This window comes from Giraffa tippelskirchi, chromosome 6, assembly GCF_054371585.1.
Source record: "Giraffa tippelskirchi isolate mGirTip1 chromosome 6, T2T-mGirTip1v1.2.pri, whole genome shotgun sequence".
Lineage (NCBI taxonomy): Eukaryota > Metazoa > Chordata > Mammalia > Artiodactyla > Giraffidae > Giraffa > Giraffa tippelskirchi.
Genome location: NC_137280.1, coordinates 119,387,040 through 119,402,194, shown reverse-complemented (window position 1 = coordinate 119,402,194; position 15,155 = coordinate 119,387,040). Strand labels below are relative to the sequence as shown.

The 15,155-nt window shown below is 38.9% G+C and overlaps 1 protein-coding gene and 1 long non-coding RNA gene across 13 annotated transcripts in view; one reads left to right on the top strand and one right to left on the bottom strand.

Moving 5' to 3' along the window:
- SEC24A (SEC24 homolog A, COPII component) overlaps positions 1–15,155 on the bottom strand; it is a 111,560-nt gene that overhangs the window by 56,172 nt on the left and 40,233 nt on the right. For 5 of the 12 annotated variants that reach the window (XM_081502899.1, XM_081502900.1, XM_081502910.1 and 2 more), the window contains exon 1: positions 10,605–11,014. The exons of 5 other annotated variants lie outside the window; for them this stretch is intronic. In XM_081502899.1, coding sequence (XP_081359025.1) covers positions 10,605–10,701 — 97 coding nt within the window. In that variant the 5' untranslated portion in view covers positions 10,702–11,014. Of the gene's footprint in view, positions 1–10,604; positions 11,015–12,451; positions 12,520–13,126; positions 13,171–15,155 lie in introns of those variants that run through there. 2 more of the 12 variants (XM_081502905.1, XM_081502909.1) reach the window with 2 other exon arrangements.
- On the top strand, positions 11,063–14,860 carry LOC145510743 (uncharacterized). Its single transcript, XR_014057262.1, has 2 exons — positions 11,063–11,405; positions 13,425–14,860. It is a non-coding gene; the product is annotated as an uncharacterized LOC145510743 (long non-coding RNA).

The window sequence follows — 15,155 nt, the reverse complement described above, 5'->3', positions numbered from 1 at the left end:
GATAAAAGACTCTTTAGAGCCACACTGGGAGGGGCCATATCAGGCTACCTCTCCTAAACAGACTGCAGCTCCTATTTCTGACACCCAGCTCTGACTAACTGAGGCCAGCCCTACCAGACCAGGATGAGAAGAAAACATCTGAAGTAGACAGCTGACCCAAAATGCTGGACCAGACTTGTATACTAATTACTTTGACAACTGCTCACACTTCTGCTTATAAATCAAATATTTCTTTCTTGGGCTTAATCATATGCCAAGTTTCAAAAGTCAGTATGTTGGGTTTGTGGCCAATTACCAATGTCCAGTACTCCTGGGTTACCTTTGTGAATTTCTCCTTTTCAAAGCTCTAATCGGATGGCCCTTAGAAATTTTATTTTAGAAGAAACTCGAGTACCATGCAAGCTACCATCAATATTACTAAATGGGACCCTGTTACCTGGCCAGTTTATGACACTTGCTCTGAAACTGGCCACAAAATATATAACATCTCCTTTCTACTAGATGTTAAGTATTGGGTAGCTCCTGATCCCAGTGGATTTATGGAACAAGTTTATGGCCTTGGCTCTCACTGGGCTGATTAGGAAGATGCACAACTGGTTTCCCGTGGGCTCAAGGTCACCTACAGGCAGCCTTGGAACCAGGCCCTGCCAATCTGCCTTCAATTCCAGCATGCTGGGTTCAATGTTTTCCAATGGTGTGACCATTTAGCTACAGAATTTGCTATTTCCCACTTGGAATATAAGATATCATTACTTACATAGAGGCTTTAACAAAATTTACTGAGTAGGCTTTGAATGACAGTTATCAAAGCTAGTAGCTTGCACAACTCAGAAGTCTACATGATGAGAAAAAGTGGTGCTACAGAATTGCAATATGACCCTTGAGATTCTAACTGCTTCCCAAGGGGGAAATTGTGCTGCAATACATACTGAATGTTGTGTATTATATTCAATAGTCTTCTGATATAACTCATCTTGAAAGTCAGGTCCGACTCTTTGCGACCCCATGGACTATACAGTCCATGGAATTCTCCAGGCCAGAATACTGGAATGGGTAGATGTTCCCTTCTCCAGGGGATCTTCCCAGCCCAGGGATCAAACCCAGGTCTCCCGCATTGCAGGCGGATTCTTTACCAGCTGAACCATGAGGGAAGTCCAAGAATACTGGAGTGGGTAGCCTATCCTTCTCCAGTGGATCTTCCCGACCCAGGAATTGAACCAGGGTCTCCTGCATTGCAGGTGGATTCTTTACCTGAGCTGAGTAGCTGAGCTACCAGGGAAGCCCAACTCATCTTAAGACACATGAAGAATCAGATTTCTACTTTGAATAATCCTCTTCCCAATTTAGGGGAAATAATAGAAAAATGGTTTGGTTTAGGACGCTCTGGCTTAAACTTTTAAACTACTGATCACATCTATAGTTCTCTATGAATTAATGAACATGCACAATGTACGTGGCAAGACAGAACTGGCATATATCCTACTAGACAACTTGAAATTAACCATCAGTCCTTGCCAGATATCTTACTAGTATAACTGCCTAAAAGGAAAGAAAGAACCAGGCTATTAAGATCCCAACATCAAGGAAAATGATAAACACAGGGCAGGTAAGCCATCACTGTGGAATCGAGGGACCAAATATTTGATTATCTAATGCTTTCTATCAAAAGATGAATGATCAAAGAAGGGAAATTAGTGAAATAAAATTTCTATTTCATGGCAAGACAAGAAAATTTTAAATATAAATTTTTTTCTCTGTCTGCTTGGGACTCCTCCCTTAAGTGTGTAATGTGTATCTGCATTAATCACACATACTTAGAAATAACCTTCCTTATTAATCTTGTAAAGGGTCATGATGATTCACTACTAGCTCTGTACATGCAGATCTGGATTGTGTAAACTGTCAATACGTCATCTGAAGTGCAATCCTTTGTCTCAAAAAGGTATACAACTGTACTTTGACTTCTGACAGGGGGAATATTCCTCAGAGCTTTCTAAAAGACAATCTCCCAGGTTATATATAATCCTCAGGTTGACTGGAATAAATTTTTCCATTTCTTTCTTAGATATTAGCCTATTGATTAATTTTATTGTCAACACTATATTTTATTCCAAATAGTTAGGAATATGCCATTCATTGCCTAATTGAAAAGACAGATTTTATGAAGAATCTTCTGAGCACACAAGGTGAGTAAGGTCCACTCCATCCCTGTCCTCAAGAAACTATGGTCCAAACAGGAAGACAACCAGGTGAGGACAACAGAAAGTAAAATCTTAAGAGACAATCGGAGTTAGCCCCAGGAAAAGGATTGTCAAGGGTGCTTGCAGAAAAAGGAACAACATGTACAATAGCCTATGGTCATGAAACGGCATTCTGAAAAATCAGTGTGGCACAGCAGAGTCAAGTGATTGTGTCAAGCACCTGAAGTGAGGCAAGAGGTTAGGACATAAAAAAAACCTCTTGGGGATTGCAGGAGAGATTAATCTACAGGTAAGAAATAATTGACTAAACAGCAGTAGTGGGAATACAGAGATTTTTGAATCAATGAAAACATTTGTAAAAAGTAAAATTATAAGCATATTTTGGGTCATCTGGATAGAAACTAACATCTCACAGCCTAGTACTGCCACAAGATTTCATGGCTCACTCTAATATTTTTATTCATTGTTTCATCACAGACCATTATGCTAGAGGTCTTTAAGCCAAGTGCAGTCAGTGAAAGCCAAGTATCACCAAAATGCACGAAATAAGCAAAAGTCTTACAGTATATCAATGAAGAAAATGAAAAGAATATGCAGTCACAAGACTATAAGGTAGAAAGACAAACATAAAAGAATCTGCATTGGGCTTCCCTGGTGACTCAGTGGTAAAGAATCCACGTTCCAAGGCAGGTGACACAGGTTTGATACCACATGTCTCGGAGCAGCTAAGCCCATACACCGCAACTACCGAGCCTGTGCTCTAGAGCCCAGGAGCCACAACTATTGAAGCCCACTTCCCCTAGAGCCCATGCTCCACAACAAGATAAGCCACCACAACGAGAAGCCTGCAATCAGAGGGTAGTCCGCTTGTTGCAATTAAACAAAAGTCCACATGCAGCAACAAAGACCCAGCACAGCCTAAAATAATACATAAATAAATAATATATAAAAAAACAGAAAACAAAAAACACAAAAATATTAAAAAAAAAAAGAACCTGCTTTGTAGTAGTCATTATCATAGATTCACTTCAAGTGACTTATAATGTAAAAATTGTCTTTTTACATATGTATCAACTTGCAATAGTTTATTAGAAGTGCAGTAGTAAATATATAATGAAGTTTTCACCAAACAGTTTTAATTATATTATTTTGAAGTCATTAATATATAATCTATCAAAATAATGGATCAGCGATTTTATAGAGGTCCAGAATATACCACTGTGACATAAAAATTATTTTGAGTAGAGGGCATGAGTTCCGAGAATCACTTACCTGCCTAAAAGCACAGCCTCCCAAAACAACTCAAAAGAATTAAGTGTCCCACACCTAAACATACATTGTCACAAAATGATCAAGTCTCCCATTTATTCTACTAAGGACTCATTAATTTTTCCTAAAAATCATTTTCCATAATTGCTCTTTTCTCTCTCCTCTTCCCCTATTAAGATGGTATATAAGTCCCAAATTCTTGAGGCATATTTTTATGAACCCTCATACTGCATGAGTAAATTTTGCCTTTTCTCTTGCTATCCTGTCTTTTGCCAGTTTAACTCACAGGCTCTCAGGCACTAAAGCTAAGAGGGCAGAGGAAAAATTTTTCTTCTCCAACAACTTGAAACTAGTTTCATTTAAAAAAAAAAAAAAGAAAAACAATAACCATAATAGTCACCAAATGATGTTATAACATGTTAAAAATCAGAAGACTAATCAATTTTGGCTTCAGCCAAACAATCCATTGCATTATTTATTGTTTTAAGTTTGAATTATACTGCTTTTGTTGTAATGTTCTTAATTTGTTTTGGTTTTACAATGGTACAACAGCTAAAACATATGGAGTTGATACCTAGTTTTGTATCTGTATATACATTTTATAAAAAGTAATTTAACATTGAGGTTGCAAAGAAATATTTAGCACCTACACATTACTTAAAAAAACTGATAAAGCAAACTGAACTGATGGGATTCGTGGAATTGAATATGGAGACGCAATAAGTCTGTGGAACTAATGTGGAATTGAAGAAGGGAAGGAACCAAAAACGGCTCCCAGGACTCTGACCTGAGCAACTCAGTAGATGACAGTGCCATACATTAGGACAGAAGGGGGAGAAAAGAACTGGGGAAGGCAGGGAATAACAAAACAGAGAATGAAGAATTATTTTAAATATACTTTAAGTGTCACCAAGAAATTCAAGTGGAACTAGAAAGACATCTATTTTCAGAGAGAGATAGGTTTCAACTTATGATATAATTTTGGAAATCACTGGCATACAGTATTTGATATCACAAGAATTAATAATATCATGCAGGGACTATGTACAGAGTAAGAAAAAAGTCAGCCGCAGAAACCATCCGAAATAATACATGTTTACCGTCCATTTTTAAAATGCTATTGATTATTTATTTATTTTCCCTGTGCTGGGTCTTCACTGCTACACACAAGTTTTCTCTCGTTGCGGTGCTCGGGCTTCTTGTTGCAGTGGCTTCTCTTGATGCAACTCAGGCTCAAGAGCATAGGCGCAGCAGTTGTGGCGTACAGGCTCAGCCGCTCCGAGGCATGTGGACCCTTCCCCAGACCAGGGATCGAGCCCATGTTCCCTGCACTGGCAGGTGGTTTCTTAACCACTGGGCCACCAAGTAAGCTCATATTGTTTTGTTTTGTTTTGTTTAGAAAGGAAGAAAAAGAAGGGAACTAGGTTAGAAAGCTCCAAAGATCACCAACATTTTAGGAAAAAGAGAGCAATTAGAAGAGAGGGATGAAAAATATTTTTTGTAACTTAATAACCAAGAAATTATCTGTGGCCTTATTAAGGGCAGGTTTGGTGGATGTATAAAAGTAGAAGCCAAATTAGAAATTATATTAAAGAAACAAATGAGAGATTAAAATAAACGCAGGTGACTGCTTCTCAGTCACCCAACCAGAAGCTTCAGAAACAAAGAGAACCTAGGTTCTATGTTTGTAAATTCCTATTTTATACTTAATGGAATCCCAGAACCTAGACTAGTAAAATTTATGGTCTAAATTTTACTACTGTACATGTACTGGTGATTCTCACATACTTCAGAATAAACTTTATGAACTTTAGAATCCACTGATACATAAAAACGATATTCCCAGAATGGTTTCCCCTAACATTCCAAGTAAAACAAAGACTTGAGATCTTGTATTCTTAAAACAATTCATTCACCAATCCATTCAGTAAGTATATGCATGTGCTCAGTTGCTCAGTCGTGTACGACTCTTTGTGACTTTATGGACTGAAGCCTGCCAGTATCCTCTGTCCATGGGATTTTCCAGGCAAGAATACTGTAGTGGGTTGTCATTTCCTCCTCCAGAGGATCTTCCCAACCCAAGAGTTGAACCTGCATCTCCTTCATTGGCAGGTAGGTTCTTTACCAGTGAACCACCAGGAAGCCCCAGTAATATACAATGAGCTACTACTTGCCAGGGACAGTTTATACTTTCTACCTACCATTCATGAATTCAATTGACTAAACCAGTTCAAATTAATTCAAGCTCTCTTGAATATGGTTCCATTAGTTATGGTGTCCTACATGAAAGTAAATAAAAGTTACAGGAAAGTAGCCAAATATTCAAAACATTGTGCTTTAGACAGCAATGTTTTACTTAAATTTTGAAAAGTTCCTTCTGTGTACATGCTTTTAAATACAACAGATTTGGAGGACAAGTCAAGTATAGAGAGAAAAAAAATGATTTAGCACCTCTCCCTGTACATGAAAATACACTCTGATCACTTACAGTTGACCAACTGACACTATAAGTGCAACAAATGGATGCTACTGCATGAGGACAACTTGTGGATCAGTGACTAAATATAACGGCTTTAAAGAAAGCAACGAAAGGGGCAAGAGTAAATGCTAAGAATCAAAGTGGGGGTATTAGCAATTTCAAGATGTACGAGACATTTATGAGATGTGATGCTGAAATAGCAAAGAAATGGACTCAATACTAACAAAAGTGAGGGTCTGGTCATGTATTAATTATAATCCAAAGGAAACTATGCTGGGTGGCAATTTCAAAAAATATCAGCAAGTATTTACTCTAAGTATATATATCCACCTACATAAAGAAACCAAAGAAAAGTTTCCATTCCTTGATCCAGGCATAACCACGAAGCAAGCTGAATAAACAAGACTGCCAAGTTTAAATCTAGGTTCCACAACATATTAGCTGTGTAACCCTGAATGACTTGCTTGACCACTCATCTTCATTTCCTGGTCAGTAAAACTAACAGTTCTCATATCACAGGGCTGTTATGAGGATTAAATGAAATGATGCATATAATGCAACCTAGCACAATGACTAGGAATAAAGTACACGATAAATGCTAATTCTTATTGTTACTATTTTATGTCTTTTAGGAACTCCCAGTTTATCAGCAAAGTCCAAACAGAAGCTCAACGTAGTAAGTTCTATCAGAGGTATGCAAAGTCTTATGGGCTTCCCTGGTAGTTCAGACAGTAAAGAATTTGCCTGCAGTGCAGGAGATGCGGGTTGAATCCCTGGGTCAGGAAGATCCCCTGGAGAAGGAAATGGCTACCCACTCCAGTATTCTTGCCTGGAAAATCCCATGGCTAGAGGAGCCTGGCGGGCTATAGTCCATAGAGTCACAAAGGGTTGGACATGACTGAGTGACTAAACCTGCACACGTGCAGTGTTGTAGGACTCCAAAGTTACTGCACCCACTGAAAACATTAAAAGGAACTCAGCCCCAACAATCAGTGTTAGAGATCACATGCCAATTTTAGTCTCAGCACTAAAGACTCCATATGGGACTTCCTTCCCTGGTTGCACAGTGGATAAGAATCTGTCTGCCAACGCAGGGGACATGGGTTCAATCCCTGATCTGGTAAGACCTCACATGCCTTGGAGCATCTAAGCCCCTGCACCGCAACTACTGAGCCCGTGCACCCTAAAGCACATGCTCCACAACAAGAGAAGCCACTGCAATGAGAAATCTGCGCACCACAAGGGAGTAGCCGCAAATAGAGGAAAAGCCCACACAAATCAACGAAGACTCAGCGCAGCTAAAAATAAATAATAAATACTTTTTTAAAGACTGCCTATATTAAAAATACACAATCATAATTATGGTTTACCTCATAGAAACTAAAAGAGATTTACATTTCTGTCATGCTTAAAATAGAGATATGAGCACAAGTCTAGCATTTAAAGTGATGACTAACCCATACATCACATTCTACTATGTTTTAGCTGATAATATCGGACACAACTTGGTGACTGAACAACAATTGTACAAAAATCCACAGAAAATTTCACCAGAAAAAAAACAGCTGAAAATGAGCTCAAATCTTATAATGAACAAGTCAATACATGTTTAGTGAACTAAACTGCAAATACCCAATTCATAAATCATTCAGTAAAACTGGTAATTTCTTAAATGTGCTAGACACCATGTGAGTCTGCTGGAGAGAAGATGATGTGCAAAAACAGATATTCTTGCCCTCATAGGACTTACAGTCTAGAGGGAAAACATATTATTTTATAAAATTATAATGTAACAGGGGAATGAATCTGGGTGGAAGAGATAATGTAGAATATCCTTCTCACTCTTAACCTATAAGGGGAAAAGCTGAGTATTACAAAAAATAATGTTAATAGAACTACAGTTTCTAACTGCCTTGACAAATTGACTCAAATAGGCCACAAAGGAGCTAATTAAAAGTGGGAGTCATGATTTGCTTTTAGTCTTTATTATATGGTAATCAAATGAAAATCTGCCAGTTTAAGTAGTCTTGCAGTTTCACTATCAACTTCTGCAAAGGAAATGGGTGTACCCAAATCTACACAGAGACTTAGAAAAACCATTCTAGACAACCTTTGGATTGTAGTGCAATGTAACAATCAACCACAGAAAGAAATGTCCAGATGTGTGAGGTATTCTGTAATATAATAACACTATACAATATGAAAGTAAGCTACAAAAAAAAAAAAAAAAGAAAGTAAGCTACAGAAAAACAAAGAGTTGACTACTCAATCAACTTTTAAATTATAATCTTAAAAAAAATGGAAGATCCAACTAAACTGTAATGCATAATTTAAGCATGCTACATTAAACTTAAAGCATGAGAATTCAATAGTATTTAAGCAGCAATAAGTGCCTAGAAAGAGTTAACCAAAAAAAATTAGATCCAGCACTGAACTTTTTTTTCATCTTTTAGAGAAATACCCTTCCCTCCAATTCTCCACCACATCCCTACTCTGTTTATTATTAGTGGAGTGAACAATGTGAACAATAACGGAACCCAATACAGGATATTAGCCATTTTACTGAGAATACTTTTACAAAAAAACTTTAGAAATAGGGTTTATAAAAAGAATGTCCAAGTTATATCTTAACAAGGGTGTATACCATATGACCCAGCTATTCTAATTTTACACATTTATCAAAGAATACAAAAGCACTAATTCAGAAAGATGTATATACCCCTGTGCTCACTACAGCATTATTTACAGCAGCCAAGATATGGAAATAACCTAATTGTCCATCAATGGATGAATGGATAAAGATGTGATAGACACACACACAATGGAATATTAACATAATTCAGCCATAATTAGAATGAAATCCTGCCATTTGCAAGAACATGGATGGAACTTGAAGGTACTATGCTAAGTGAAATAAGCAGACAAAGAAAGATAAATATAATTTCACCCATATTTAGAAGCTAAAAAAACAAAGTAAGTGAACAGACAAAATAAAACAAAAACTCATCAATAACAGAGATCAGATTAGTGGTTACCAGAAGGCAAGGGGGTTGAGGAAATGGGTGAAGGGGTCAACTGTATAGTGATGGATGGTAACTGGATCTGTGGTGGTGATCACTCTGTGGTGTATACTGATGTCGAATTATAATACTGTACACTTGAAACTTATTTTCTAGAAAGTGGGGGTACATATTTGCAGTCCTATGATTTCCTTCCCTATCTGACTCCCAAATTGGCTCTGAGCAAGCTGTGTACATGGACTCCTTTTTTATTCTCTTTTATAATCCTAAGGACAGAACTGGAGCATGCAACAAATGTCTGTTGGACTGGATCAAATCAACATAGTGACATCTCCAATACAGTATACACAATGGCTAAACTGCTTTACCATTTCAAAATTATCAAAACTCTACTTATGTATAAGTTTGCAAGCATATTTGCAGGATTTACCATTTAAAACGCCTGTAAAAGTGCAACTTAAAGAAGAAAAAAACACAGTCATATGGCATCTTGCTTAAGAGTTTTGGCCTTAAAGTTAATGTCTTAAAATCATTTCATCCTCAGTGAAAATGTAACTAAATAGCCTGGAATAAAAAATAGTTTACATAATCTGTTACCATAAGTTTGAGAAAAAACAATTGACTCAATTTAATTACCATTTCAGTGCTTACTCTCACTTATTCTTGCTACTGCCTACATACCTGCCTACTCATAGACATTTTTAAAAGTCTTTTGGAGCCTTCTTTGTAAAGAAAACAGTAGTCTCTAAAAACAATGTAAATTAGCTATTTTAGTCAGTGACTATTTTCTCGAACTTCACAGCAATCTTAGATTTCAATGGGAAACTGAAGCATTTTAATATTATTCTACTATTTTTGTTTCCAAGAACTTAAGATTTATAAGTAAACTGGTAACCTGGAAAACTGTTGGGAGAACATCTGTCTTTAGCAAATCACAACATAGGACAATTTAAAGAATCCTAGAAAGAGTATAAAATTAGAAGACATCCTCACACCGAATGACAAATTATAGTGCCACATGTACACTCAGAGACTTTGTATCCAACCACTTTCCAAGTGATGTAACGACCTCTGGAAATCAAACAGGAGATCCTCCCCTTCTAAAGCTGAAAAACTGAACAGGTGGCCTAGGTACAATTCGGGGAAGGTTCAAGGAGAGAGGAGCAGGCCCTAAAGAGATAAAGCATAATCATCCATTCATCTCCGCAGATTCACACTGAGTATGACCCTCACCCTAATGCAGGCCCGACGGGACCGAAATGAATCAGACCCCAAACCCTGCTCTCCAGAAGTCGAGGGTGAGGTGGCGCGGAGAGGAAGGGCACATATAAACAGATGCCATGAGCCTTGCATGCGAGTTCCAAGGTACAGACGGAATCTGTGTTCTTCACCCATGTATACCCAGGGCGTTATATACAGCAAGTGCTCAGCAACTGTGTGCTGAACGAAAGAATAAATAAATATGAAACACTAAGACGAGCTGTGGCTCAGCCTCCCAGCTCCAGGCGCTCCTGACCCTGGCAGGGAAGTCACTCTCGCCTCCTGTCCTCTCAGATGGAAGCAACAACCAAAGGTCAACTCGGGCCCGGTCCCAAACTTCGCGTTCCCCAACTCTCAACACCCAGAGGCACTTACCGTTGGTGTAGGGAGACCCCGAGGCCGAGGCGGCCCCGTTCTGGGCCTGGAGGCCGGTGGAGGCGCCGCCAGAGGCGGGTATCCCGGGCTGGGACATGACGACAACGTTTATAGGGGTCTGGTCGGGGTCTGCGACAGCCCCAAGCCGAGAGTTGAAAAACAACGGCTGGAAGCCAGGGAGGGGGCTAACGACTTAGGACTGAAAGCCGGATAGAGAGAGGGCGACGCAGGGTACCCTATGCATGGCGCCGCATTCTACCCAGTCCGCCGGCGGTCAGAGCTTGGCATGGGTGCCGAGGCTTGGATGTCGGGCCGGTGGGGCCGAGAACGCCGGGTTGGAAAGCAGCAGCCAAGCGGAGAGAGACCGAGGGAGGCCCCGGCCGGAACTGCCTGTCAGCCGCTGGGCGCGCAGGCGCAATCGGGACACGTGGCACTTCCGGCTCCGGCCTCGCAGCGGCAGACGCAGTCGGTGAGCTCTTCTCTCCCGGCGGGGCTGCCCTGACGCCACCTGACAGCTCCGGGTGTCCCGGCCCGAAGGACCGTGCTCGGCCCCTCCTGCCACGTCACTGACTCTCACCGTCGGCCGGAAGTGGCGTGTGTCACCGATACGGAAATCCCCGCCGTCGTGAACGCGGCAAGGCCGGGATCTGAGGACAGTCAGGGTTTCAGTGTCAGCTTTCGAGGGGTGGGACTGACAGTTTTTCTCCTCCAGTTTTTGTGAAGATTACCTGAGAGGACAGACTTCATTGTCCTCTGTTGAGACAGAACCTCGGGTAGCTGAACCGATTAATGTTCATCACGGTATTTCATTTCACATTTCATCATCATATTCCAGGTGTAAATTATAAGGGATTTTTTTTTAAAGGTTAATTAGGTATAGGTGTTCAAAGTAATCAACTCGAAGAGGAGGCCTTTGCCTTTTGACCTGAAGATTCAAAAGTAATTTTAATTTTGAAACTCGCTGATTCATATAGCAAGTCATGCCAAAGTTCATTAACCTATTTAAATAGTAATTTTATTTTCTCTTCTAAGAGTTTTACAGTAAGGCACAACATTCAGACTTCCTTTCTAGGCCAGGTGACTTCTTTTTTTCTTGCAAGTAGACTTTTTTTTTTACTTTTGAGACTAAAGGGAGGTAGAAACTGGAATGATTAGACAACATAATTAATGACATCAGTGATCATATTAGCCACCTTCCTTATACTTAGGTTTTTCCTGTTCTGAGCTGATGATAAAGCCCTTCTTTAAACTATAGATTTGTATTGTTGACTAAAATGTCATGCCAAGGGTTTCAAAATCTGTGAAAGGTGAAATACATCTTAACTCATTTAATATCAAATGCCTACTATGAAATGTTGTATTACATACAAAAAGAGTAAGAACTAAACTGCTGTGAGAGGCCTGAAAACAGTAAGAATTCAAATAACTACCTGTTAACTTTTATATTTTTTTTAACATTTGCCTCAGATGTGTAAAAATGTGTTTGCTGTGCATGAAATTGAAAAATTCAGTTCCTTTGTACAAGATACAAGTACAAAGTCTTAGGATGAAGATGATACTTTTGGTCAAAATGTTTTTAGCTTAGGGCCCCATAACAAAAATCCCAAAGTATATGTCACAGGACCACTTGAAAAGATACACAATCACAAGCCTCTCAATGGTATTAAGATACATAAACACAAGTCTATTTTCTGAGAAAATAGACCTCAGAAACTGAACCTCCCTGAGCTTAGACAGAAAATCAGTGTTACTCTTCAAAAGAGCAAATCCTTAAGCCTGGACTCAAACTTGCATTAGTTTAATTCTTTTTTTTTTATGCAACATTTTAATGATCTTGGTTTACTAACCGTGGCATCGGAGTTTGATTTGGTTAAATCAAGTTTTCTTTGGACTTTGTTCTGTTTAAGCAATATCTCTGTTCAGCAAAAAAAAAAAAAAAAACTGATGAAGAAGAATTAGCCATTTTAAAAAGCAAATAACCTCTGGTTCAGTCAGGTTAAATAAACAAATAATTTGCTAATAAGTAAACAATGCTTTTTCTAAAATGTGTTCCACTCCTATGTATCCCTGTTGCTATTATCACCCCCACTCCAAAAACAAAAACAAGAAACAAAACTATGGTTAAGTCTCTCAAGTGTTTTTTATATTTTCAATGTAATCAGCTTTAAAATATTGAAGGAAAAGGTATTATTTGTCATCTGCACACCTTGAGGAATAGTAGGAAAGTAAGTTTAAGTAATGAGGTGAGAAAACATATTTAAACCGTTAAGTGCTTTTCATATTTAAATATTATCCACAGAGTGCCAAAGCCTCTGGCTTCTTAAAGTGTAGCCACATAAATTCTATGGAAAAATTATTAGTACTATTACCTAGTTGTTAAAGGTATTGATATTTCTTTGATCAACTATTATATCTATACTACCATACACTTTTCTAAATTAATGTCAATAATATAGTCTACTTTGTAATCCTTGATTTCCAGAGCAGCAGGACCCTTCTACCACATATGCCTCTCCACATACCTATGTATCACATTTTCTGTACATTATTTTCAGAGCCTTCAACCCTGTTCAAGAAAATTATAAACAATAAAATAAGTGACACAAAAGTGTTTCAGTAAAGAGACAGCATTATACTAAGAATATTTAATTGACTTTGATTCCTTATTTAGACCCAAAAAAGGGAGATGCATTCCTAATAAAATTTGCTGATGTGCAGAAGTGGACTTAGACTCATGCCAGCCTAAGTCCACTTTGCCTGCCTGCTCATAACTACTGAACTGTCAGCTGACAAGCAGGATCAATTCTGCTTATTTTTCAGGATAATGGAAATTATTTTAGGAGATCCAACCAGTCCATCCTAAAGGAGATCAGTCCTGGGTGTTCATTGGAAGCACTGATGTTGAAGCTGAAACTCCAATACTTTGGCCACCTGATGCGGAGAGCTGACTCATTTGAAAAGACCCTGATGCTGGCAAAGATTGAGGGCGGGAGGAGAAGGGGACGACAGAGGATGAGATGGTTGGATGGCATCACTGACTGAATGGACATGGGTTTGGGTGGACTCCGGAGTTGGTGATGGACAGGGAGGCCTGGCGTGCTGCAGTCCACGGGGTCACAAAGAGTCGGACACGACTGAGCGACTGAACTGAACTAGTTATTTTTTAAAATTTGTTCTATTTCAAACAAAGAACTAGTTTCAATTACAAATGGCAGGTTTCTTTTGAAACTGTCTTGTGGTTCCATTTTAGGAACAGTTCCTTTGGCCTCATTTGCCACTCACAGGACATCTGTTTGTATCTGAAGTCAGTGGTTCTGAAGGTACAAATTCAGTTATCCCACACCAAGACAGTAAACTGCTTTCTTTGAAAACTTTTCGATTTTATGTAGTTCTCACTGCCCACTCTAGTTAGTTTTCATCATCTCACACTTGAACTATTGGGATGGTCTTTCTGCTTTCAGTCTCTCCCACGCATCCTTCATGTTGAACTGAGCTCCGAAGTAGTGATTCCATTTTTATTTTCCTATACCTCTAAACCTGTAATTACTCCCTTTACTTGTTCCATCAAGTTAAAGTTTCTCTGCATGAGTTTTCTCTTCTCATTCTGAGTAAAATCCAAAGTCTGACTCATAGCCTTCAACGCTTCAGATCACTCAGCCAGCCTTATTATCTCTCATCATCTTCTACACTCCCCTCTCACTCACTACTCCAGACACACTTACTATTAGTTTCTTTTTTTTTTTAGACCTAAAGAGACAACACTGTACAAAGAATATTTCATTGACTTTGATTCCTTATTTAGGAATAAGGAATCTCTCTAGGCATACAAGCACAAGTCTGCCTTAATTCTTATTTCCATTACCTGCGATGCTCTTCCCCAAGACACTCATCCAGCTGAATCTCTCACCCTTTCTTTAGTCAAATGATACCTTCTGGTGAGGCCTTTTCTGAACACCCTGTACAACAGCATACTCTCCCTGCTAACTTTCTATCCCTCCCACCCTCCTTTTTTTTTTCTTCACAGCACTTACCAACATTGTTATATATTTGTGTTTATGCTTATCTTTCTTCAATGGAATAAAATTCTATATACTTCACGACAGTTCTAAGGTAATCATTTTGATTTCATGTCTGTCTCCTTGGTTAGACCGTAAGAGAGACCAGGGCCTTGTGTCCTGTTCACCTCTGTATTTTCAACACACGGTTTGGGGCCTCACGCTTAACAGGTGTTCAATAAACATTTTTGAATGGATAAATTTAAAGTGTCATCTCTTCCAATCTTCTATTCAGAATATTTTGACCCCCGTTTGTTCACTACTATAAGTTTCTATTGCACTTGGAGACTAAATCACACCACTAGCACTTATTTCTGAAGTATCATGTTCTCTAATTCTTTTATTCTTAACTATTATGCTACATTGTGTCCCATCCGATACTGACCTGTAGTGTAGCTGAAATACTGTCAGCATCTGGTCAGACCTTATCTCCTCTGGGTAGCACTGGTACAATATCAAACGCCAACTCTTTCCTTATATCTCTCTGTCCCTGCCT